The following is a 27769-nucleotide window of genomic DNA, read 5'->3' as shown; positions in this document are numbered from 1 at the left end:
GAGAAAGAAGATACAACCATTCAAAGTCTTTGGGATGCAGCAAAAGCAGTCCTGAGGGGGAAATACAACGCAATACAAGCATCCATCCAAAAACTGGAAAGAACTCAAATACAAAAGCTCACCTTACACATAAAGGAGCTAGAGAAAAAACAGCAAATTGACCGCACGCCCAGCAGAAGAAGAGAGTTAATTAAAATTTGAGCAGAACTCAAGGAAATTGAGACGAGAAGAACTGTGGACCAGATCAACAGAACGAGGAGTTGGTTCTTTGAAAGAATTAATAAGATAGATAAACCATTAGCCAACCTTATTAAAAAGAAGAGAGAGAAGACTCAAATTAATAAAATCATGAATGAGAAAGGAGAGATCACTACCAACACCAAGGAAATAGAAACGATTTAAAAACATATTATGAACAGCTATACGCCAGTAAATAAGCAATCTAGAAGAAATGGACGCATTCCTGGAAAGCCACAAACTACCAAAACTGGAACGGGAAGAAATAGAAAACGTGAACAGGCCAATAACCAGGGAGGTAATTGAAGCAGTCATCAAAAACCTCCCAAGACACAGGAGTCCAGGGTCAGATGGCTTCCCAGGGGAATTCTGTCAAACATTTAAAGAAGAAATCATACCTATTCTTCTAAAGCTGTTTGGAAAGATAGAAAGAGATGGAGTACTTCCAAATTGCTTCTATGAGGCCAGCATCACCTTAATTCCAAAACCAGACAAAGACCCCACCAAAAAGGAGAATTACAGACCATATCCCTGATGAACATGGATGCAAAAATTCTCAACAAGATACTAGCCAATAGGATCCAACAGTATATTAAGAAAATTATTCATCATGACCAAGTAGGATTTATCCCCGGGACAAAAGGCTGATTCAACACTCGTAAAACAATCAATGTGATTCATCATATCAGCAAGAGAAAAACCAAGAACCATATGATCCTCTCATTAGATGCAGAGAGAGCATTTGACAAAATACAGCATCCATTCCTGATCAAAACACTTCAGAGTGTTGGGATAGAGGGAACATTCCTCGACATCTTTAAAGCCATCTATGAAAAGCCCACAGCAAATATCATTTTCAATGGGGAAGCACTGGGAGCCTTTCCCCTAAGATCAGGAACCAAACAGGGATGTCCACTCTCACCACTGCTATTCAACATAGTACTGGAAGTCCTAGTCTCAGCAATCAGAAAACAGAAAGACATTAAAGGCATTCAAATTGGCAAGGAAGAAGTCAAACACTCCGTCTTTGCCAACGACATGATATTCTACATAGAATACCCAAAAACCTCCACCCCAAGATTGCTGGAACTCATACAGCAATTTGGTAGCTTCGCAGGATACATAATCAATGCCCAGAAATCAATGGCATTTCTATACACTAAGAAAGAGAAATTAAGGAGTCAATCCCATTTACAATTGCACCAAAAAGCATAAGATACCTAGGAATAAACCTAACTAAAGAGGATCTATACCCTAAAGGTATACCCTAGGATCTATACCCTAAAAACTATAGAACACTTCTGAAAGAAATTGAGGAAGAAACAAAGAGATGGAAACATATTCCATGCTCATGGATTGGCAGAATTAATATTGTGAAAATGTCAATGTTACCCAGGGCAATTTACACATTTAATGCAATCCCTATCGAAATACCATGGACTTTCTTCAGAGAGTTAGAACAAATTATTTTAAGATTTGTGTGGAATCAAAAAAGACCCCGAATAGCCAGGGGAATTTTTAAAAAGAAAGCCATATCTGGGAGCATTACAATGCCAGATTTCAGGTTGTACTAAAAAGCTGTGGTCATCAAGACAGTGTGGTCCTGGCACAAAAACAGACACAGAGATCAATGCAACAGAATAGAGAACCCAGAAGTGGACCCTGAACTTTATGTTCAACTAATATTCGATAAAGGAGGAAAGACTATTCATTGGAAGAAAAACAGTCTCTTCAATAAATGGTGCTGGGAAAATTGGACATCCACATGCAGAAGAATGAAACTGGACCACTCTCTTTCACCATACACAAAGATAAACTCAAAATGGATGAGAGATCTAAATGTGAGACAAGATTCCATCAAAATCCTAGAGGAGAACACAGGCAACACCCTTTTTGAACTTGGTCACAGTAACTTCTTGCCAGATACATCCACGAAGGCAAAAGAAACAAAAGCAAAAATGAACTATTGGGACTTCATCAAGATAAGAATCTTTTGCACAGCAAAGGATACAGTCAACAAAACTAAAAGACAACCTACAGAATGGGAGAAGATAGTTTCAAATGACGTATCAGATAAAGGGCTAGTTTGCAAGATCTATAAAGAACTTCTTAAACTCAACACCAAAGAAACAAACAATCCAATCATGAAATGGGCAAAAGACATGAACAGAAATCTCACAGAGGAAGACATAGTCATGGCCAACATGCACATGAGAAAATACTCTGCATCACTTGCCATCAGGGAAATACAAATCAAAACCACAATGAGATACCACCTCACACCAGTGAGAATGGGGAAAATTAACAAGGCAGGAAACAACAAATGTTGGAGAGGATGCGGAGAAAAGGGAACCCTCTTACACTGTTGGTGGGAATGTGAACTGGTGCAGCCACTCTGGAAAACTGTGTGGAGGTTCCTCAAAGAGTTAAAAATAGACCTGCCCTACGACCCAGCAATTGCACTGTTGGGGATTTACCCCAAAGATTCAGATGCAATGAAACGTCGGGATACCTGCACCCCGATGTTTCTAGCAGCAATGGCCACAATAGCCAAACTGTGGAAGGAACCTCGGTGTCCATCTAAAGATGAATGGATAAAGAAGATGTGGTTTATGTATACAATGGAATATTACTCAGCAATTACAAATGACAAATACCCACCATTTGCTTCAACATGAATGGAACTGGAGGGTATTATGCTAGTGAAGTAAGTCAATCGGAGAAGGACAAACGGTGTATGTTCTCATTCATTTGGGGAATATAAATAATAGTGAAAGGGAATCTAAGGGAAGGGAGAAGAAATGTGTGGGAAATATCAGAAAGGGAGACAGAACATAAAGACTCCTAACTCTGGGAAATGAACTAGGGGTGGTGGAAGGGGAGGACGGCGGGGGGTGGGGGTGAATGTGTGACGGGCACTGAGGCGGACACTTGACGGGATGAGCACTGGGTGTTATTCTGTATGTTGGTAAATTGAACACCAATAAAAATTAATTTATTAAAAAATAAAAAAATAATAAAAAAATAAAACTCATCGGCACTGTAGGAATATAGGTAAGTCTTTTTGTTTTTTGGTACGTCTTAATAATTATAATCAGATTTCAAAGAGAAGAAATTACTGACACCAAAAAAATAAAAAGAACCATCAATAAAACTCTAATATTTTAATAGAGGAAATATTGGAAAACCACGGCAAAATACAAAATTACTAGTATTATCGATACACTAAAACGATTACGTGAAGAAATAAAAAATGAACAAAACAGAACAAATACAAGGATTGAAATCATTATCTAAACATTTCTGCCTCAGGAAAGACAATAAAAAATTAAAAAACAAACCAAAAATAAAGACCAAAATCGGATGGCTTTATCTTTGAATTTTACCAAATATTTTAAGAATTAAGGCCAAAACTTTTAAATCTCTTCCAAAACATAATGAGAATGTAACATGCCCAAATTGATTTAAGGAGGCCAGGATGACTCTGACAGTGAACCCACACTAAGGGCCCCATAGGAAGGGATTCATGCACATTGTCTCAAATGCACATAAATGCAAAAATCCTGACATCCTGAATCCAACAGCCCATGGACAGATCACACAGGATGACCTAGAGGAAATCATCCCTGGGATGAAAGGATGCTTCAACACACCCAGATCATAAATGAGAGAAGGATTGGATGTATATGATTCTTTCTTATAATGCCTATAACTGCTTGACAATGTCTAATATGCTTTTATCTTCAAAACGTCTTAACAATCAAGGCAGAAGAGATTGCCTCCGTGAATTAGTTGCATTTTATGAAGAACCCACAACCAACACTGCATTCAAAAGTGAAAAACTGAAGCCTTCCTGTCAAGTCAGGATCCACACAAGTGGGTCATTCCCATCATGAGTATTCAAAATAGTATCATGAAGGAGAATAAACTGTGCCACCCCATATGTCAGATGGTCCCCTGGGTTATTGTGAACTAAAGTCACTTGGAAAACATCCAGTGGACATATGGGCCAAGCCTTCTATGTCCCCCTGATGGCAGGAAATAAATCTCCTATGGGAAAATTCCCTTCCTTGTAGCAGGAGGGCAGAGCCAACCTCAGCACCAGAATAAGAAAACGTAGGGTCCAAAAGGCTGTGCAAACAACCCTTATCAGTTTCTCACTAATTCACTGACCCAAACCCAATTGCTAGCCTTATATCTCCACAAACCCATCTTGTTGTGTAAGAAGCACAAGGACTGCCCACTTTGGTCATTGTCTGCATGTTGTATTATGAGGAGTTCATGCACATGCAAAACAAAAGGCATTTCCACTTAGATCTGTCATATGTCTAAAGAGTAATTAGTCCAGACAAATAACCAGAAAGAAGAGAAAGAAAATGTTACTGGCCCAACAGTAAATCCAATCCAGGAAATTAAGGAAACAAAAAATAAAAGTTATTCAAATCAATAAATATAGAAAAAAATATTTGTATCCATATGAGATGATCTATTGCAGGGTCAACCCTACAAACTCCAAAACCAAACACTTAGAATTAATGAACAATTTCATGGAATCTATAGGATACAAAATCAACATATGAAATAAATATAGGTTTCCACTCATTAACAACAAATTATCCATTTCTTTTTAAACATCTTCTTTATTTTTTCATGAAAGACACACAGAGAGAGACAGAGACACAGGCAGACAGAGAAACTGGGTCCATGCTGGGAGACCAATGTGGGACTTGATATCAGGACTCCAGGATCATGCCCTGAGCAGAAGGCATACCTCACTCAACCGCTGAACCACCCAGGCATCTCTAACAATAAATTATTTAAAAGGTAATTAATAAAACATTATTACACTGACACCAGTGTTAAAAATAAAAATATGTAGGACTAAATATCCTGAACGAGGTAAAATACTGTACTTTAAAAGTACCTGCATTGATGAGAGATTTTTAAAATCATAGAGAAATGCAAACGTAATTTGGTTCATAGATTCGAACATTTCATAATGTCACAAGACATTACACACAGTGTCCCACAGATGTAAGCAATCCTTGTTAATAATACGTAAGGAATCAAATCTAAGTCTGGTGCTGATTATATATTCAAAGGATATGCAAAGGAGCCTCCCTCCACTGATTAAACTAGCCCAGTCCTGACCCTGCAGCTGGGAGAGCAGCCCCAGCACCAGGATCCCTGGGTGACCCCATTCAAGGATCAGGACAGAACACAGACAACTCACCATGGAGTCTGTGCTCAGGTGGATTTACCTTGTCACTATTTTAAAAGGTAATTCATGGAGAACAAGAGACCTTGAGTATGTGAGTGGAGGTGAGTGAGAGAAACAGGGGATGTGGGACAGTTTCCTGACCAGGATGTCTTGTGTCTACAGGTGTCCAGGGTGAGGTGCAGCTGGTGGAGTCTGGGGGAGACCTGGTGAAGCCTGGGGGGTCCCTGAGACTCTCCTGTGTCGCCTCTGGATTCACCTTTAGTAGTTACTACATGTTTTGGGTCTGCCAGGCACCAGGAAAGGGAAATCAGTGGGTCGGGTATATTAACAAAGATGGAAGTAGCACATACTACCCAGATGCTGTGAAGGGCCGATTCACCATCTCCAGAGACAACGCCAAGAACACGCTGTATCTGCAGATGAACAGCCTCACAGTGGAGGACACGGCCATGTATTACTGTGTGAGGGACACAGTGAGGCCACTTCAGTGTGAGCCCAGACACAAACCTCCCTGTAGAAGGCGATTGGGACCAGCAGGGGGTGCGCACTCCTCACTACTTGAAGGCCCAGGAGCAGGTGCAGATGGAGCTTCTGGGCAGGTTTCCTGTAAAATCTGGGCTTCCTCTCTAAGGAGCAACATCCCCCAGGGAGCGTCTCCAGATCAGGAATTTGTGCTTAAATATTTGGTTTCTGATATAAGTAGTTTCTTTAGGAAAACAGCTACTTTATATGTGCAGAAGACAGAGTTGCTTACACTTATTTACTATCTCCCTAAACATGAAATGTATCTGTGCTTCCAGGATGTTGAGGTCTCTGTCCTTCCTGATTAGGGAGATTTTCAGTAATTATTTCATCGAATAAACCTGCCAACATTTCTTGCTCTTCATTTTCTGGGCCTCCTATCATAGGAATGTTATTGTTTCATAAGTCACTGAGTTCCCTATTTTGAAATTTACGGACATTTACTCTGTTTCCCTCTACTGTTCTGTCATTATTTTCCACCATGTTATCTTCTATTTCTCCAATATGCTAGTCTTTCATTCATCCTCTATTTTCCTGCATTTGGGACAGCTTTCCTGTAATAGCATTTTTAATTTTGGGCTGACAAGGGATTATTTCTTTTATCTCTACAATAAGGGATTCTCTAGGGTCTTCAATGCTTGTTCAATTCCAGTTGTATCTTTAAAAACATTGTTTTAGATTCCAGCCTGCTTTATAATCTGAACACCTTTAACGAGGCATATCCTCAAGTGGATGGATTTCCATGATAAACTCATAGAATGAAATGAAATCTGAACAGTTTTCCTCTTTGCTGCTCATCCTAATTGTGGTAACTTCAGGAAGTAGTTTCCTTCCCTGCCCCAGCCCCACAGCTATGTCTCCTCCCCAACACAACACTCCACACATCCTACATTCCAAAACATGTCAATTTTCTACTTGCAGACTAGCATTTTTTGTTCCCTCAGTCTTCCAATTGGTTTCTTGTTAGCTAAGAATTATTTGATAAATATCCAGCTGTGTTCAGGGATGACACAAGCCCAGGGACCCCTACAGGTCTGACATCTTAACTCCTCCTTCCCTTGTGTTTGTTAGCAAAGAAGATCTGAAAAAATACAAGGAGAGAATATGTATGACAGCTACAATCTTCATTTTAGTAACCAAACGATAATAAAAAATTGTTAATTGACCTTCCTTCTTCCTCTATCAACTAGATATACTCTTATTTAAGCAACCCTTCAGTTTGTCAGAGCTCATTACTTGACAGGGCGACCAACAGCTTCATCCTGAAGGGTCTCTGCTTGGTCTCCTCTTTACCAGGTGTTGCTACCTAGTTACTGATCTATTCCTGTCTTCAGAAGGAAATTTAACTCGTCTAATAAGCCAGCTGCATCAGGGATGTGGAAACAATTTTAGTATACTGAGTTCCACTCTTAAGTGGGGCCTGAATATTTGCAGAGCCATCTGTGGATGAGGCTCAAACTTTTGCTTCCCCTTTCAAATAATTTTTTACTCTCTCCCTGAATTCGTATGTGCAGGTTGTGTGAGAAAATGCAGTGGAGCAGGACTGGGGTCCATGAGGATTTGAAAAATCTTTAATGTGACATGCTGTGTCCTCAGGATTGCTTCAGAACCCAACACTCCTTCCATTTGGTGATGGAAAGGCACTGTGCAAGCCCCAATCTAGGGCTTAGGCACTCAAATACCACTCACTTTAAGATGGACACCTCAGTTTCCATGCTAACCTAGTGACACAGCTTCCAGCTGTAGATTCTAAGATGCAGAAAGAGCCTTACAGCTATTTCTCTAAAGATGAACCATGATCAGCAGAAATTGGCAGGGCTTTTCCCCAACACTTTGAAGACCATCAATCTGAAATACCCATAGGAGATTTCTAGAGTTCTTAAGATTTTCTGCAGCCCAAATAGGAAAGGTTAATAGTCATGTGGGGGGCATCACCATCACTACATCCTCCATGTCCATGATGGTGGCACTATTCTCAGCAGTTCTTTAAGGAACATGTAACAGATTAATATTCTATTCCCTGAAAAGAGGTAAATGATAAATGTAAATATAATGATCCTCACAATACACTATCTCTCCACTTATTGACTAAATTACAAAAGTATAACAATATAAAATAGTGACAAGGAAAAAAGGGGAAAGGAGAGAAAATGAGTGGGAAATATCAGTGAGGTTCACAAAACATGAGAGACACCTAACTCTGGGAAATGAACAAGGGGAAGTGGAAAGGGAGGTGGGTGGGGGGACAGGGTGACTGGGACAAGGTTACTGCAGCACTGAGGGCTGCATTTGATGGGATGAGCACTGTGTGCTATGCTATATGTTGGCAACTCAAACTCATATACATATATAAACAAAAATTATGAAAATACCAAATACCAACAGGGATGCATAGAAAGTAGAACTCTTTTTAATTATGAGTTCTAATCTCATCTGGACAGAATATACATAATTAGATCCTAGGATAACAGAATTGACAAGACACATGTTCTGTCATCTACATACCAGAGCCACAGAGTCGATGTTGGTGTAAAGCATTCTGATCTGTTGGAATGAGAACCAGGGAAGATCATGTGTGTTGCTCAGTCTAAGAGTAGGAGATGATAACATGAGATGTCCAGCACAGACATTGAGACAGAAATAAATGAGATGACTTCTGCCTTCCATGGCTATTCTTGTATTCATGGTTTCAATGAGTTGGATGATGCTCTCTATGTTTGGGGGAGGAAACATACTTTATAAGTCCAGGGATCTAATGGTCATCTCACCTGGAAACATGTTCATTTCCATGGAAATCCAAGGCTTCTCTGCAAAACATGTAGAGCACAGGTCTGTCAGTGGATGCACGTGCCTCTCTATAGTTTGGGTGATGGTTTCCTCCCAGAATTCAGCTTTGTTTTTTAAATATTTTATTTATTTATTCATGAGAGACATGGAGAGAAGCTGAGACACAGGCTGAGGGAGAAGCAGGCTTTCTCTGGGGAGCCTGGGGTAGGACTCACTTCCAGGATTTCATAATCCTTACCTAGGCTGAAGGCTGATACTCAAACATGGAGCCACTCAGGTGCCCCAGAACTCAGTTTTATAAGGGACCCAAAATGTGTGCTTTTCAACATCCTCCATATTTTCTTGTTTGGTAGATGATGTGATATGTAAATTTATTTAGCCAACATAGTACAACACCCAGTTCTTACCACATCAGATGTCCTCCTTAATGCCCATCACCCAGTTACTACATATGATGTGACAAATACAGGGGGTTATACTATACGCTGCCAAATTGAATTTAAAAAAAGAAAAAATGGTATAAAATTTCCAACAGCCCTGCACATATCATGCATACATCAATAGATTATTCCTTGTTCTTTTATATTGTCTTTTACCATAATCATTGGTCATTTATGCCAGTCATCTGTAAAGCGTCTCATCTCTTTAGATACTTTTCATTAAAAAATGTAAAAAGAAATATACTTTTAGCTTCTCTAAGATACCATTACTTTTATTTAGCCTTTTCTTTATGATAACTTTTTTTTTACTGGATATTAAATAAATCGTAAATCCTTTTAGGGTAGACCATTTTAGCCTTTGGCTGTAAGCAGGCCCCGTCTTATTCCACCTTGGGATATTTGGAACACCAGTATTTGAATGCAAAGAACAAACTCCTCCTTTAAATTTACAAACAGATAAGCAAATATTTTGGGATAACTACCTTGTGCACTATATCTTAAAGCTCTAACTCGTACTCTGTTTTTTAATCTCACAATATCATACTCTTACATCCCTCTTTCCCCTGATCCAATGCTCCAATGATGAATTCAAGAACTCTTTTAATGTAGAAAGTCCATTGCATATGATACAATCATTACATGATTTTGCAGGAAGTGATAGTTGCCACTGGAGGACAATGTACATGATCTCATTCTTGTCTCCAGGGACACAGAAGCTTCATGCAGGACATAAGAGGAGTTAAAATCGATGCGAATGGCAGCACTATTATTAGCAGCACTCTCTATCCCTGTTCAGTGGATGTTGCTCCAAGGTGGAGGGTGTGGACTGTTGGAAGTCTTCCTGATGCACACGATCCATTCAGTGATGGAAACTCCTGCAAATGGACATATAACAGGAGCCTTCTGCTAATCCTGCAGGGTTGTGGATATTGTCTGAGGAAACCAAATACTGAAGGCAATCAGAAGTGCAACATTAAATTCAATTCCTCGACCTTGGCAATTTCTCTAAGCATCTACCTTCTTCTCTGTGTTAGAAAAGCCAGTTATGATTCCTCCTCCAGAAAGGAAGAGATATTTGAGAAGAGGTTATACAGTGACCAGGGTTTGGTGCCTCAGAGAGTGTATCTAGTCTGTGCTTCATGCACTGGGCTCTTCTGTTTTGGCATCTCTTTCCATCAGGTCATATCTAGAGGCTCTCCCTGTCTGCAGTGTGCAATGTGTGGTCCTTGGCCAGAATTTGGTAACTTTTAACTGGGTGTGCTCCTTTCTGCTTCATAAATGACACCTGATACCACCTCCACTAGAACTGAGGCCTTGAAGAATTCTCCAGTCAGGAGATATGAGTGGACAGGGATGCACCCACTCTGGGAAATGGTATTGAGGTTTCTTAGGAAGTTAAAAACAGAGCCATGCATTCAAATTGGCAAAGAAGAAGTAAAACTCTCCCTCTTCACAGATGACATTATACTGTACATAGAAACGCAAAAGTCTCCACCCCAAGATTGCTAGAACTCATACAGCAATTTGGCAGCGTGGCAGGATACAAAATCAATGCCCAGAAATCAATGGCATTTCTATACACTAACAATGAGACTGAAGAAAGAGAATTCAAGGAATCAATCCCATGTACAATTGCACCCAAAAGCATAAAATACCTAAGAATAAACCTAACCAAAGAGGTAAAACCACAGAACACTTCTGAAAGAAATGGAGGAAGACACATAGGGATGGAAAAATATTCCATGCTCATGGATTGGAAGAAATAATATTGTGAAAATGTCAATGTTACCCAGGGAAGTTTACACATTTAGTGAAATCCCAATCAAAATACCATGGACTTTCTTTTTTTTTTATGATAGTCACAGAGAGAGAGAGAGAGACAGAGACATAGGCAGAGAGAGAAGCAGGCTCCATGCACCGGGAGCCCAATGTGGGATTCGATCCCGGGTTGCCAGGATCGCGCCCTGGGCCAAAGGCAGGCGCCAAACCGCTGCGCCACCCAGGGATCCCACCATGGACTTTCTTTAGAGGGTTGGCACAAATCATCTTAAGATTTCTGTGGAATCAGAAAAGAACCCGAATAGCCAGGGGAATTTTAAAAAAGAAAACCATAGCTGGGGGCATCACAATGCCAGATTTCAGGTTGTAGTAGAAAGCTGTGGTCATCAAGACAGTGTGGTACTGGCACAGAAGCAGACACATAGATCAATGGAACAGAATAGAGAATCCAGAACTGGACCCTCAACTTTATGGTCAACTAATATTCTACAAAGCAGGAAAGACTGTCTTCTGGGAAAAGGACAGTCTCTTCAATAAATGGTGCTGGGAAAATTGGACAGCCACGTGCAGAAGAATGAAACTGGACCACTCTCTTACACCAGACACAAAGATAAACTCAAAATGGATGAAACATCTAAACGTGGGACAAGATTCCATCAAAATCCTAAAGGAGAGCACAGGCAACACCCTTTTTGAACTCAGCCACAGCAACTTCTTGCAAGATACATCTATGAAGGCAAGGAAAACAAAAGCACAAATAAATTATTGGGACTTAATCAAGATAAAAAGCTTCTTCACAGCACAGGAAACAGTCAACAAAACTACACTTAAACCTACAGAATGGGAGAAGATATTTGCAAATACCATATCAGATAAAAGGCTAGTATCGAAGATCTGTAAAGAACTTATTAACTCAATACCAAAGAACAAAAGAATCAGAGTAGGAAACCGAAGGGTCAGTGTCCCCTTCCCCCACAGTGGGAGACGCAAGTAAACAGGTGCTTCCATGGTTCCCAAAACCAGTATGAACCCTTAGCTCCAACGAGACACCGGTTCCCCATGAGAATGTAGAAGGTGGTTGGACAGAATGACACATGCTTACGGGCGTGTCTGGAGCATCTTGGTTCTTCAACTTGATTTCTCCATCCTCTGTGCCCCTCATGGACAGGTCCCTGCATGTACATTGAATATTTCATGAATTATGAATTACGAATATGTACAGAAAAGTAATTTTTTCCTGTTGCATATTCTTTCTCTCCTGTGCTTCTGTCTCTCACCCACAAGATTTCAACAGATATATAGTAGAGGAGAGAGTCTCAAAACATTAAATTGGCACTTTCACAATGTTTGCTTTTCTATTCCCCAGAGAATTCCTGATATAATGCAATTATTTATTTTTTTCTTGTTGATTTATCATTTTTGTATTCATTGCTCCTTCTCTGTACATTCTTTGTTCTCTAATATTAGCAGGTACTTACATAATTAGCAATGATGGACTCCCCATTTACACTTTGAACTGTGGGAAGAGGCTCAGCCAAAGGAAAGAGGTAACATTCCTGATTCTCTGAACACTTACGGGTTCCTACTGAGAGAGCTCATGGTTCCTACTTGTCCCCACATATGGACCACAGTTCCTCAGTTGTGACCTTGAACCTCGTATTCCAGCTCAGCCTGGAATCCAAGGAGGCCCCAATCCTGCACCCAGCTCTGCACCTACAACAGGACCACCTATCTCATTGGATGTCTTGTGCTTAATGAATGAGACCTGCTCTCTGGATTCCCTGTGTAGGTTCCAGTGGAGGTCCAGTCCCTCTGAATCACAGGCATTTACTCATGAGAATATTTGATGCCCCTCTGCACACAGGACCACCACACCAGTGTCTCAAGAGGGATTAAAGCTGAGGCGCTACCCACGTAGTGCCCATGTGTCTGAGGAGGAGAATGAAGGGTGTTCAGGAGCAAAAGTGACACCAGTTCAAGGACAGATCTCTCCAGATACATACTGACCCCAGACCCCTAAGTCATGGACCTTGAACATTCCCTCCTTTTCTTAGGGTTCTTGGCCAATACCTCTCCCAACTCTTGCTCTATTGGTTTAATAGGAATGTCTATGAGGGTTCTGGCAGATGCACAGATCCAGGAGGACCTCCTGCCTGAATTGCAATGGGCAGGTGTCAGGAGGAGGGGCAACCAGCAGGATGTAGCCTTATGAATGGACAGAACCAGAGCTTTCTGGTAAAGAGCAGTCATGTGGAAGTTGGAGTGACTCTCAGAGAACTGAACCCACTCATCTGCCACTCTGCAGCCCTCCCCACCAGGTGACCTGGAGCATCACCTTAGTAAGCTGACATGGTGCTGATAATTCTGCTCCTCCAGTTCTCGGGGTCACCTCTTCCACAAGCATGGGGTCACCAGACCCTCAGGTTTAGTCCAGGGATGGTCAATGCATGACAGCTCCTGCCATCCCTCTGCTCCAGGAATAAGTTCATGCCTGGTGGTGTTTATACTAATGCCGAGAAGTGAGCACAGCCAAGCCCTTGCAGGGACCAAGTCTACTCTATGGTGGGCATGATCACAGTGCCCAGTCCAGGACAGAGGAGACACACATTTGATCGCATCCTGATGTGTGATGTCTGTGGTCCAATTGAACTTGACCATGAAACAAGCTGGTGATCATACAATGTGGCAGTGACCAGAATCCTCCCAGGCCCCAGCAGCACTGCTGACACTGAGAAGACCCACGAGGACACTCTACACAAAACATCAAGCTCTAATGAGGAGGTATTTTATTCAAACCAGAAGCAGATGCATCTCCTCCACTATGGTTTTTATGTGCAGCTCTTCTGTTCCTTAAACACGACTTATATGCGAGCCCATCTGCACAGGTGAGACAGACACTGATCTCCAGGATAGATAACCCCAAATCAGAGACTCTTACCTGTCACTCAGGGATGAGAAGCTGATCCAACATGAAGGATTTCAGGAACCCTATTCCTGCATCAACTGGCCAGGTCTTTGCTTCTGCGGAGATGCTCTGCCCAGTGACCTTCATAACATTAATTTGGGTTCCTGTCTGTGCCCTCTGGGAAAGGGGACATGCAGGGACTTCAGGTTTCCTGAGACCTTTCTCATTGGTATGGGCCACAGTGCTGGAAGCCATGACAGAGTGTATCATCCTGAGAGTGATCATCTGAGAGGGCAGGCCAGGACCCTCCTGCCCACAGACCTGCAGGATCCCAGATGCTGGGAGGACAGACAAAACCAACATGCACAAAATTCCTTGTCTCTGCTTGAATCATATGTGCTTTAGTTCTGTTGTTGTGAAACAAGTCACAGACCCAGACCCAGCATCCATGTGGAGGACGCTGCCCATGAGCTGGGTGTAGGGAAGAAGGGCACATTGTGATCAGTACTGCAAATATCAGCTACAGTGTGTGTGTGTGTGTGTGTGTGTGTGTGTGTGTGTGTGTGTGTTTTGTTGGACAGTGATTGTGCTGGGGGCTGTGAGTTGCATGTTTCTGTATGAGCAGATATAGTCAGATGTGAACTTCAAACCCAGGAACCTAATGGAGATAAAAGCCTTCCCAGAGAACTCTGAGCTTCTGGACTTCGGTGAGGGGGACTGTGTCAGTGCATCTTGGGCTCCAGGGAAGTGACTCTACCAGAGGCTTAGAGGACACTTGCTTGGGGTCTCCCTTCAGACTATGCACAGCTAGGAAGGCCAGGTCACTATTGCAGGAGATGTTATCAGAGCACATGGTGTCACAGAAAGAGCTCTCTGAAGGCACAACACACACACTGTAGGGGCAGAAATCTTTCCCTCTTTTCTTTCTAGAGTTTTAGGCTGCTTGAATAATTACATTGACATAAGACAACAGGATTAAAAGAATATCAATTTTGCATATGTAAGAGAGTGTAAAACATAAAGACACAGAGATGTCAATAAAGTACATAGGATTTACATCTTCATAAAGAGTGGGGATTGGGAGGAATGACTACACAGAGAAATGTGTGTTTGTTGAAATAAATTATAGAGGAAATAAGGTTTTTTTGTACAGTTTCTTGGGCCTAAAATCCTATTTCTGGTACTAAAGAAACCATGCCTTATGGAACAGGGAGGAGGCCTGACCCTTGCAAGAATTTTACAGCTCAGGGATTCAGGGAGGGTCAGGGTGTCTCTGTACTGGCTGTTTCTCAAGAACCTTAAACTCCAATAACACACTTGGGTGGATTATCCTGCACCCCTTAACAATGTAATACAGCAGTAGAGACCCTGCAGTAAATACCCTGTGAACCCAGACAGGGTCCTACCTGCAGGGCCCAGGTCAGACCCGTAGGGGGCGCTCAGGACCACCCAGCACAGGGCTGCTTCCAGAGGAACAGCTGCACAGGGGTCTGGAGAAGGATTTCCTTTCAGAAGATGGAGTCACCTTATTCAGGAAACATTCTATTTTCTAACTGAATTTCGATTTGCCAACATAGAGTATAACACCCAGTGTTCATCCCATTAAATGCCTTCCTCAGTTCCCATCACTCAGTTCAGAAAAACATCTGAAATGCAAGTAGGACAGGGAGCGCTACAGGGTGTGTAAGTCTCCTGTTCTGTCAGGAGCATTTACCAAACTCTAGGCAATGAAGAGCACATTTGCAGGAGATGCTATCCCATGGCTTTTGCATATCTGAAGTGTGAAGAGATGGATGATGGAATACACTGATTATTTCACGGAATGCAGCATATTGGAGACACACTGATCCAGGAATAAGACCTTCAGTTCTCAGAGCAAACAACAGGTTCGGAGAGTCTCTGTCATTCAGAGGTGTCTTCACAATGAAGAGGATGTCCTGTGGCTTTCAGACCTTCAGTGGGAGGCCTTCTGTATGCACACAGTTCAGGGACTTAGAAGGGGACATTTGTTGACCAATGAAGATTAGGACTTGGGGTGCAGGTCCCTACACAGCACAGCCCTGTGATGGTGATCAGCTCCTTCTCTAGATGAGCCTTATCTTGAATATGAAATACCCCATCTCATGAATTTTCAAATGATCTAAGATGCACTAGGTTAAGTATGGAAATATCTGTGCCCTGACAGCATCACCAACACCTGCACACGCTCCCTCCAGAAGGCCCTGTGAGCAGAGCTGTCACCATGGACTGTAGTTGGAGGATCCTCTTCCTGCTGGCACTAGCCACAGGTAAGGAATGTCCCACAGGTAAGCCTGAGGACAGGACCAGGTCAATCCAAGATAACTTTATCCCCTCCTGTTCCTCTCCACAGGTGTGCATTCTGAGGTCCAGCTGGTGCAGTCTGGGGCTGAGGTGAAGAAGCCAGGTACATCCGTGAAAGTCTCATGCAAGACATCTGGATACACCTTTACTGACTACTATCTGCACTGGGTGCGACAGGCTTCAGGAGCAGGGCTTGATTGGATGGGACAGATTGATCCCAAAGATGGTGCCACAAGGTATACGCAGAAGTTCCAGGGCAGAGTCACCCTGATGGCAGACACATCCACAAGCACAGACTATATGGAGCTGAGCAGTCTGAGAGCTGAGGACACAGCCATGTACTACTCTGGGAGACACAGAATGAGAACCCACACCCTGGGAGTGTCAGAAACCCTGGTGAGAGCGCAGCTGTGATAGTGAGTTGAGGAGTGACACAGACAAGGGTTCTCTGACTTCTTCATAACAATGTGTCAGGGATTTTGGACATAGTTAATACACTCAGGTGCACATCATTCTCTCTAGGAGGGTTTGAAACGACAGTTATAATGAAAGAATGTTCCTGGTTAAACACTTTGTATCAAAAAAAATTTTATTATCCTTGTAGTGGGGATTTTTGTAACCTATGTGGACCTAAAAGGGGAAGTTCCTTGAGGTATCATCTGGGAACTGTTGGAATGTGTTGGGCTTCAGAGTCTGAGACAGTAGATTTGTCCCCAAAAGGGACAGAAATTTTCCCACTTTTTTTGAAATGTGACAATGTGCTTGGAGAAAAGAAAGGATGTGAATGCCATGGATGAATTTCTGTGTTCCACTCTCCATTTGAGCATAACACACATCACATTCTGGTAGACACTCATGAGCTCATTGTCACAAGTCCTGGGCTGATAGGTGTGCCAGGTTCAAGCTCAGTCTACATCAGCACACCATCCTTGTTGTCCCCACTTCAGTGCTGAGTTTCTGCAGAGGCTCCTCCCCACACAGCCCAGTCCATGAGTGTCCTTGATCCAAGGGCTTGTACTTGTGGGCACCAGAAACACGGCATCATTGGATGACCTGGGATAATGTGACCTGAAACTACACCTATAGTCTTTCTGTGGCCACAGTGTCCAGGTATCACAAATAGGGCTTAGGTTTGCACACATTAATTCCCCTACCATCTGGAGGTCGATATAAAGTCAATTCAAACAGAAGTTCAGCAATATAACAGGTTATAAAATCAATGCACAGAAGTCAAGTACATTTCTAAACATACTGACAATAAGACAGAAGAAAGAGAAACCCAGGAACCAATCCCAGTTATAATTGTAACAACAACAGTCCTTAAGCCTGATCGAAACCAAAGAAGTAAAGGATCTGTACTCTAGAACTGTAGAATACACAGGAAAAAAAATAGGAAGATACGATGATATTTTAAAAAAATCAATGTTCAAGGGATAGAAAAAAATCAATATGTAAATATTTATGCTACCAAGAAAATCTACATATTTAATGCAATTCCTATCTAGCTAACATCAACATTCTTTACAGAGCTGGAATAAACAACTCTAATTTTTGAATGGAATCAGAAAATACCTCAAATACCCAAATGGATTATGAAAAAGAAACCAAACCTGGAGGCATCACAACCCCAAAGTCAAGGAGTGTTAGAAAGCTGTGATCATCAAGACAGTATGGATATGGTACAAAACAGACATATAGATGAATGGGAAAGAATAGAGGATCCAGAAATGATCCTCCCATTTATGGCGAAATCCTTTTCAACAAGCAGACAGAAATATCCGATGGAAAAAAAAGTCCTTGAAATCCTGTGTTGTAATACTTGGACAGCCATATTCAGACAAATGAACCTGACGCACTTTCTTACACCAGACACAACAAAAAACTCAAAATGTATGAAAGAACTAAATGTCAGACAGGAGTCATTCATAATCCTACAGAAGAACACAGGCAGCAACCTCTATGACACCGGTCAAAGCAACATCTTGCAGGACATGTCTCCACAGGAAAATGAAACTGTGGCAAAAAAAATCAATAAACTACGGGATTTCATCAGGATACAAATTCTTCACAAGAAAGGAAACAATCAAGATTTAAAAAGCAAAATACAGAAAGAGAGAAGATATTTGCAAATGAGACATTACGTAAAGGCCTAGTATCCAAAATGTATAAAGAACTTAGCAGAAGAGGAGGGGCAAGATGGCAGGAGTAGGGTCCCCAAATCACCTGTCCCCACCAAATTACCTAGATAACCTTCAAATCATCCTGAAAATCTATGAAATTGGCCTGAGATTTAAACAGAGAAGGGCTGAAATGCTACAGTGAGAAGAGTTCGTGCTTCTATCAAGGTAGGAAGACGGGGAAAAAAGAAATAAAGACACAAAAGGCCACCAAGGGGGAGGGGCCCCGCGAGGAGCCGGGCTTAGACTGGAGCGAGTGTCCCCAGGACAGGAGAGCCCCGTCCCGGAGGAGCAGGAGCTGCATCAACCTTCCAGGGCAGAAAGGGGCTCTCAGGGAGTTAGAGCAGGACCCAGGAGGGCACGGATGCCCTCGGGCTCCCTGGGACAGTAACAGGCACCTGCAACCTGGGAGAGCGTCACGAGCTCCCTAAGGGCTGCAGCGCACACCGCGGGGCCCGGAGCAGCTCGGAGGGGCTCGGGTGGCGGCTCTGCGGAGGGGGCTGCCGGGCAGGAGCACGAATCCAACAGCGCAGGCCCCAGAGCACTGGGCACAGGGACACAGCCCAGGATCTGGCCTCCCCCAGGGACAGGCAGAGGCCGGGGGGCCCAGTACAGCGAGGACGCTCCTGCCCCGAGCTGAGCAGATCAGCGGCCCCGCCCGGAGCCTCCAGGCCCTGCAGACAGAGAGCCCCGGAGCTACTGCAGGAGCTGACTCCAGGGCTGCAGAGCTGCCCCCACCACTGGGGTTGTTCCTCCTGGGGCCTCACGGGGTAAAGAACCCCCACTGAGCCCTGCACCAGGCAGGGGGCAGAGCAGCTCCCCAAGTGCTAACACCTGAAAATCTGCACAACAGGCCCCTCCCCCAGAAGACCAGCTAGACAGACAAGTTCCAGGGGAAGTCAAGGGACATAAAGTATACAGAATCAGAAGATACTCCTTCCTGTGTTTTGTTTTTTTTTCTTTTTTATTTCTGATTGCTTCCCCCACCGTTTTTTCCCCTTTCTTTCTTTTTCTTTCATTTTTTCTCTTTTTTCATTTTTTCTTCCTTTTTTATTTTTTCTTTTTCTCTTTTTTCTTTTTCTCTCCTCTCTTTTTCTCCTTTTCCCAATGCAACTTATTTTTGGCCACTCCACACTGAGCAAAATGACTAGAAGGAAAACCTCACCTCAAAAGAAAGAATCAGAAACAGCCCTCTCTCCCACAGAGTTACAAAATATGGATTACAATTCTATGTCAGAAAGCCAATTCAGAAGCACTATTATACAGCTCCTGGTGGCTCTAGAAAAAAAGCATAAAGGACTCAAGAGACTTCATGACTGCAGAATTTAGATCCAATCAGGCAGAAATTAAAAATCAATAGAATGAGATGCAATCCAAACTAGAAGTCCTAACAATGAGGGTTAACGAGGTGGAAGAACGAGTGAGTGACAGAAGACAAGTAGATGGCAAAGAGGGAAACTGAGAAAAAAGAAACAAACAATTAAAAGACCATGAGGATAGATTAAGGGAAATAAACGACAGCCTGAGGAAGAAAAACCTACATTTAATTGGGGTTCCCAGGGGCGCCGAAAGGGCCAGAGGCCCCGAATATGTATTTGAACAAATCATAGCTGAAAACTTTCCTAATCTGGGAAGGGAAACAGGCATTCAGATCCAGGAAATAGAGAGATCCCCCCCCCCTAAAATCAATAAAAACATTCAACACCTCGACATTTAATAGTGAAGCTTGCAAATTCCAAAGATAAAGAGAAGATCCTTAAAGCAGCAAGAGACAAGAGATCCCTGACTTTTATGGGGAGGAGTATTAGGGTAACAGCAGACCTCTCCACAGAGACCTGGCAGGCCAGAAAGGGCTGGCAGGATATATTCAGGGTCCTAAATGAGAAGAACATGCAACCAAGAATACTTTATCCAGCAAGGCTCTCATTCAAAATGGAAGATGGACACCGAGGCTCCTTCCATAGTTTGGCTATTGTGGCCATTGCTGCTAGAAACACCGGGGTGCAGGTGTCCCGGCGTTTCATTGCATCTGAATCTTTGGGGTAAATCCCTAGCAGTGCAGTTGCTGGGTCATAGGGCAGGTCTATTTTTAACTCTTTGAGGAACCTCCACACAGTTTTCCAGAGTGGCTGCACCAGTTCACATTCCCACCAACAGTGTAAGAGGGTTCCCTTTTCTCCGCATCCTCTCCAACATTTGTTGTTTCCTGCTTTGTTAATTTTCCCCATTCTCACTGGTGTGAGGTGGTATCTCATTGTGGTTTTGATTTGTATTTCCCTGATGGCAAGTGATGCGGAGCATTTTCTCATGTGCATGTTGGCCATGTCCATGTCTTCCTCTGTGAGATATGTTCATGTCTTTTGCCCATTTCATGATTGGATTATTCGTTTTTTTGGTGTTGAGTTGAATAAGTTCTTTATAGATTTTGGAAACTAGCCCTTTATCTGATACGTCATTTGCAAATATCTTCTCCCATCCTGTAGGTTGTCTTTTAGTTTTGTTGACTGTATCCTTTGCTGTGCAAAAGCTCCTTATCTTGATGAAGTCCCAATAGTTCATTTTTGCTTTTGTTTCTTTTGCCTTTGTGGATGTATCTTGCAAGAAGTTACTGTGGCCAAGTTCAAAAGGGTGTTGCCTGTGTTGGTGAGGCCAGGTTATTTGAGGACCCAACTCCTCCACCATCTTGTCCCCTTCCTCTGTATGTTGAATATTTTTTATTGGATTTAGATTTGGCAACATATAGTATAGCCCCCCAGTGCTCATCCCATCAAGTGCCCCCCTCAGGGCCCATCACCCAGTCTCCCCACCCACCGCCCACTTCCCCTTCCACTACCCCTTGTTCGTTTCCCAGAGTTCGGAGTCTCTCATGCTCTGTGACCCTCTCAGATTTTTCCTACTCATTTTCTCTCTTTTCCCCTATAGTGGCTTTCACTACCTTTTTATATTCCCATATGAGTGAAACTATATGATAATTGCCTTCTCTGATTTATTTCACTCAGCATAAAACCCTCCAGTTCTGTCCACGTCGAAATAAATGGTGGGTATTTGTCATTTCTAATGGCTGAGTAATATTCCAATGTATACATAGACCACATCCTCTTTATCCATTCATTTTTTTATGGACTCTAGGCTCCATCCACAGTTGGCTATTGTGGACATTGACTCTGTGGGTGCAAGTGTCTCGGCTTTTCACTGCATCTGTATCTTTCAGGTAGGCCCAGTAGTGCAATAGACTATATCTTAGTCAAAATAATTTTCTGCCTGTATTACATATATGACTGTATCACCCTGAGATCTTATTTGCACTTCTCAGTCTGCAAGGATCTATGAATTGTCCCCAGGATGAGCAAAAACTGGCTTCCCCCATTTGAGTCCAAGAACTGGAGGTCTCTCCTTTCTTGAATCATGAGATTTCTTCAGGATGTCACAGCTACTCACTATCTTCAACCAGCTCTTGTCCCAAACACACAACATGATGCTTCCTTCATAGCAATTTGCTTCTTAGGACATTATAGGATTGTACCTTTCTGAAATTACTGTACCCTGCAAGATGTAATAGCATGAACTGGTCAGGATTCTCCTGAGGAACAGAACTCATAGCCCATTGGCTCCCATTACTGAGTAGACTGAGAAGTCCATGATGTACATTCATGAGGTAGAGACCTAGGAATTACAGTGGGGTAATTATCTGACTCTGAACTAGTCTCTCACCTGAGAACCTGGGAACATGCATGTGTGACTTTCTCCAAGGCAGGAGGACATGGATGTTCCATATCAAGCATGCAGAAAGGAAGAATGATGGAAGTCTTCATCTTTCTGCCATTTATTCTATTCAGGACCTTAATGAATTGGAGGATGCCCACTTACACAGAGACAATGATGCATATACCAGTCTCTGCAATCACCATTTCAGACATTCACAGGAAGTAGGTTTAATCTGTGCACCAATGGGCCAGTCTATTGACACATGGAATTAACCATCACATGTCAGCCTCCTGCAAATTTGGGTATCCATATTCATCTCGATACACCACACTCATCCTGAAAAAAAATCAAGTTCTTCAATTCACCTTATATGAAATATGTATTCTGTATACAACCAAAACCACAACAACCTCTTTTGCAAGAGAAGAGTTGAATCCCTTGAATGATGTTTACTTGTCTCCTGAACATCCTATAACTGAACTACTATGCTTAATGATTGAGAAGTCTTGGTTAAGTTTACATTATATTGACAGAAATTGCTCAGATATACCAGGACTGGAAAATATTCTGTTACCTGGGCCCATGTGAGGTGAAAGGAAAAGGATGGGTTAGGAGTTGGGCACTCTCCAGACACCACATCTCCTTTCACAATGACCTGGCACTTCCCAGACTCCAGACCTGTGACAAATGAGTGTTTGTTGTTTAAATAGACCCAGTCCATGTCTGATGTTCCAGGTCCCAGCACAGGGTATGACCGTAGTGACACATTAACCCAAGTACTGATGCTCTGGCATTTCCACATAATGTGGCTGTGATGACCCTGTGTGATTTGAGTGTTACCATCTCCATACAAAGCTGTGTTATACTGACAGTCATGAAGTGTCACCTCATCACTTGATGCAACATTGTTACCCCATGTTGAGCTTAATACCCACATGCTTCTATAGCTTACTCTGGAGATAAGGGAGGTTCCCCTTGGAGTGTTAATTACCGGAACCCCTCAGACACCTGCATTATTGCTTACCTGTTATCTATTTATTTATATTAAATCATATATATAAATTGGAGCTTTCTAACCATTTTCTGTACCTTCCAAGTAACATGACCCATAGATGACAATATCTAACTGCTCTTCAGACCTATTCCATAGTTTACAAGTGAACTTACTGATACTAAAACTGTTTCAGGGAATTTAAGTCTATTTATGAAAAGTGCATCTCCCTGGGACACGTGGTTGGATCACCAGTTGAGCTTTTGCCTTTGGCTTACAATGAGATTCTGGGTCAGGGATTGAGAGCATCATCAGCTTCTTGCATAGAACCCACTACTCCCTCTGCCTATGTCTCTACCTCTGTGTGTGTGTTTCATGAATGAATCATATTATTCAAATAAAAGGACACTGAGTCCACAGATAGAAGAAAATATATCCTCTATGGGAATTTCCCTTCCCTGTAGCTGAAGTACAGATAGAAGAAAATATATCCTCTATGGGAATTTCCCTTCCCTGTAGCTGAAGTTGAGAAACATCCTTAGATACAGAAGAGGGACCTTAGGGTCCAGAAGGCTGTGCAAACAACCCTTGCCATTTTGTCACTAATTCAGTGGCCCAAAACCAAGTCCTGGCCTTAGATCTCCAAAACATTTATATTGTCTCATAGGCACAAGGTCTGCATAGTTTGATCATTTACTGGGTGTCGAATTCTAGGTAGTTCATGCCAAGGCAAAATGAAGTACATTTCCCTTTAGACCTGTCTGTGTCTACTGAGTTGTTATGTCAGACGAATAACCCAGAAGAATAGAAGGATAACATTGCTGCCCCAACAAATGGAAGACCTACCCAGGAAATGTAGGCAATGAAAAAATAAAATATATTTAATCCGAAGAGAGGAAGAAAACTTATTTGTTAATTATGACAAGATCTGTTACTGGGGCAAACTCTACAAACTCCACAAACAAACTCTTAGAGGTATTTAATGATTTTAGGTAATCTTCAGGATATTAAAAAAAAATACAAATAAAGCTATGTTTCCACACACTAAAAACAAATTATCTAAGAAGAAATTAACCATATATTCTATTGATACTATTAAAAATAAAATTTATAGTATTAAGATTCAGGAAGGAGGTAAACTAGTGCATACTAAAAATTTCTACAATAAAGAAAGGTTTTTTTGAAGGTATGAGATACAAAAGTAATTGTGTTCACAGTTTAGAACACTTCATATTGTCACAAGACATTATACATGCTGATGCCTACAAATGTCATGGATTCTTTGTTTATAACTTGTAAAGAATCAAATATAAGTGTAGAGCATATTATATACTCAGAGGGCATACAAAGTGGGCATCCCTCTACTCATTAAACCAGCCCAGCTCTGACCCTGCAGCTGGGAGAGGAGGCCCAGCTTCCCCAAGAGCCCCAGGTGACCCCATTCAAGGATAAGGACAGAACAAAGACAACTCACCATGAAGTCTGTGCTCAGCTGTGTTTTCCTTGTCACTATTTTATTGCTTTTATTTTTTAAAGATTTTATTTATTTATTCATGAGAGAGAGAGAGAGAGAGAGGCAGAGACACAGGCAGAGGGAGAAGCAGCTCCATACAGGGAGCCTGATGTGGGACTTGATCCCAGGTCGCCAGGATCACACCCCAGGCTGAAGGCGGCGCTAAACAGTGGGCCACTGGGGCTGACCTCCTTGTCACTGTTTTAAAAGATAATTCATGGGGAACAACAGACCTTGAGTATGTGAGTGGAGGTGAATGAGAGAAACAGGGAATTTGGGACAGTTCCTGACCAGGATGTCTTGTGTCTGCAGGTGTCCAGGGTGAGTTGCAGTTGGTGGAGCCTGGAGGAAACCTGGTGAAACCTGAGCGGTCCCTGAGACTCTCCTGTGTGGCCTCTGGATTCATCTTCGTAGCTGCTACATGGGCTGGGTACACAGGATCCAGAGAAGGGGCTGCAGTGGGTCAAATACATTAGAAGTGATGGAAATAGCACATACTATGCAGACTCTGTGAAGGGCTGATCCAACATCTCCAGAGACAATGACAAGAACACGGTGTATCTGCAGATGAACAGCCTGAGAGCCGAACACACAGCTGTGTATTACTGTGCAAGGGACACAGGGAGGGGACCTCAGTGTGAGCCCAGACACAAACCTCCCTGTAGAAGGGGATTGGGACCACCAGGGGGTGCTCACTACTCATCACTTCTGTCTTGAAGGCCCAGGAGCAGGTGCAGATGGAGGTTCTGGGCAGGTTTCCTGTCTGGGTCTGGGCTTCCTCTCCATGGAGCATTTTCCCCCAGGGAGCCTCTCTGAACACTTGATTATGTGTTTTCCTATTCAGTTTCTGTCTTAGAGCCTTAGAGAATCAACTGTACATTTGGACATAGTTGTACTTAATTTATTCTGATCCTAAATATTAATCAGTTACAAATAACTCCATGCACATCATATGAACATTTTCATGGGTCCCAGTGTCACTCTCTATGGAACAAGGACCCCAACAAAATGTAGTCTTGCTAGAAGCAGCTTAAGTGCATGCAGCACATCAGGGTACAGAGGAATCTTGAATGAACACAAGAGAAAAGAGACCCTTAGTTGAGGTCAATTACTGGCAAAATGCTCACAATAATGTTAGTAACTGCCTGGCACTCAGAGGGATTTCCAACATGACAAGGTAAGGAGGTGGAGTCAAAATCACACACACACACACACACACACACACACGAGTATAAATCTTTATCACCCTCACCATTTTGTGTGGAGTCAGTGTCCTCCCTGCATCATAGGAGGAAAGGTTTAGATTCTTGTTTGATTTCCTATTCTATATTTTGAAAAGAAGACAGTTGAAGGAAGGTCATAGAGCTAGAAATCAAGAAACAAAGGATATGGTGTGAGGATTAATTACACTAAACATGTTTGTAAACTGGGAGGACTAAAAAGAGAAATTGTCATTCTAAGTAGAAAATGGTCTGAATCCCTGGAAAAGACAATGAATGATATATCAAAGCAGGATGAAACATAAAATGATAATATAAACAGACCAAGGACCTACCCAGACTCTCAGGTGGAAGCTGCCCTCTCCCCAAGGTCACCAGCTGTTTCTGAAGGTCATGTCTACACTGTGCTCAGAGACCAGCTTCTACTGGACCCATGAGGATCTTCAGAGTGAGGAGCTGGATTGGAGGACCATCCACTTTCAGGGAATAATTCATTGATCCTTCAGGTGCTTATATCAGCTCACTGTGTATAACCTACCATCCCCATGTTGAAACCACTCATGTGATGGGAGGAGGGGTGAGACCTTTGGCGGAGCACTTAGGTCAGGAGATACAGGCTCATGATGGGATCAGGGCCCTTATACACCAGGCCTGGGAAAGCTTCCTGCCCACTGGCCCTATGTGAGGTGACAGGGGAATGACGGACTAGCACATGTGGCACTCCAGACACCACATTTGCCTGCATTTGGACCTCAGACTTCTCAGAGTCCAGAGCTTAAGATTGACTGTTTTTTAATCCACCCCATCCATATATGACGTTACAGAAGCTAGAAGCTAACACAACATATGGTAGTCTATATTGTCTTTATTTAAATTCAATTTGCCAACATATTGTATGACACCCAGTCCTCATCACATCACATGTCCTCCTTAATGCTGGTTCATCAGTCACCCCACCCAACCACTCACCTTCTTTCCAGAGACGCTCACTTTGTTTCCCAGAATTAGAAGTCTTTCATGGTTTTTCTCCCTATTTTTTCCCATTCATTTTCCCTCCTTTCCATATAATTCCTTTCCCTATTTTTATACACCCCATATGAGTGAAACCAAGATGACTGTCCTTCTCTGACTGACTTAGCATAATATCCTCCAGTTTCATACACATCAAAGCAAATTGTGGTTATTCATCCTTTCTGATAGCTGAGTAATAGTCTATTGTGTATATATAAGCCATATAATCTTTATCCATTATTCTGTTGAATGACATCACAGCTTCTTCCACAATTTGGCTATTGCTGGCATTACTGCTTTAAACATTGGGGGGCAGGTGTCCCATTTTTTCACATCTGTATCTTGTGATAAATACTCAGTAGTGCAATTGCTAGTTTGCAGGATAGCTCTACTTTTGTTTTGCCAAAATACAGCCTACATTCCTGATTAAAACCTTCAAATTGAAAGATAGAGAGAACATTCTTTAATATAATAAAACCTATCTAGGATATTTCACAGTGAATATCATTCTCAGTGGGGAAATCAGAACTTTCCCTAAGTTCAAGAAAACACCAAGGATGTCCAATATCACAGTTTCTGTTCATCATAGAAGTAGAATTCCTAGACTCAGCAGACAACAAAATAAATAAAAGGCGTTCAAAATGGCAAAGAAGGAATCAAACTCTCCCTCTATGCAAAGGGCATCATAATTTGTATAAATCTCCAAAATATACCACCTAAGATTCCAGAACTCACAAAGTTAGTGACTTGGCAGGAAACAAAACCAATGCAGAGAAGGCAGCTGCATTTCTACACACTAACAATGAGATTGAAGAAAGGGAAATTAGAGATCTGATCCCATTTACAATGGCACCCAACCATAAGATACCTACGAATAAGCCTAACCAATGAGGTAAAGGATGTGATCTCTAAATCTACAGAACAGTTATGAAAGAAATC

General features: G+C 42.3%; 4 gene segments (V, D, J or C); all 4 read left to right on the top strand.

Annotated features, from left to right (window-relative positions):
• The window catches only part of LOC112930265 (immunoglobulin alpha-2 heavy chain-like), a 1136867-nt gene that overhangs the window by 310697 nt on the left and 798401 nt on the right, over positions 1 to 27769 (top strand).
• The window catches only part of LOC112930321 (immunoglobulin gamma-1 heavy chain-like), a 931325-nt gene that overhangs the window by 246680 nt on the left and 656876 nt on the right, over positions 1 to 27769 (top strand).
• LOC140599448 (immunoglobulin heavy variable 3-74-like) lies at positions 5398 to 7843 on the top strand. The segment is given in 3 exon segments: positions 5398 to 5517; positions 5621 to 5931; positions 7769 to 7843. Coding segments are annotated over 3 exon segments (432 nt in total).
• Positions 16134 to 16627, top strand: LOC112912643 (immunoglobulin heavy variable 1-69-2-like). The segment is given in 2 exon segments: positions 16134 to 16179; positions 16263 to 16627. Coding segments are annotated over 2 exon segments (411 nt in total).

This window comes from Vulpes vulpes, chromosome 6, assembly GCF_048418805.1.
Source record: "Vulpes vulpes isolate BD-2025 chromosome 6, VulVul3, whole genome shotgun sequence".
NCBI lineage: Eukaryota > Metazoa > Chordata > Mammalia > Carnivora > Canidae > Vulpes > Vulpes vulpes.
Note: the sequence above shows the minus strand (reverse complement) of the source record. Positions and strands in the feature narration are given on the sequence as shown.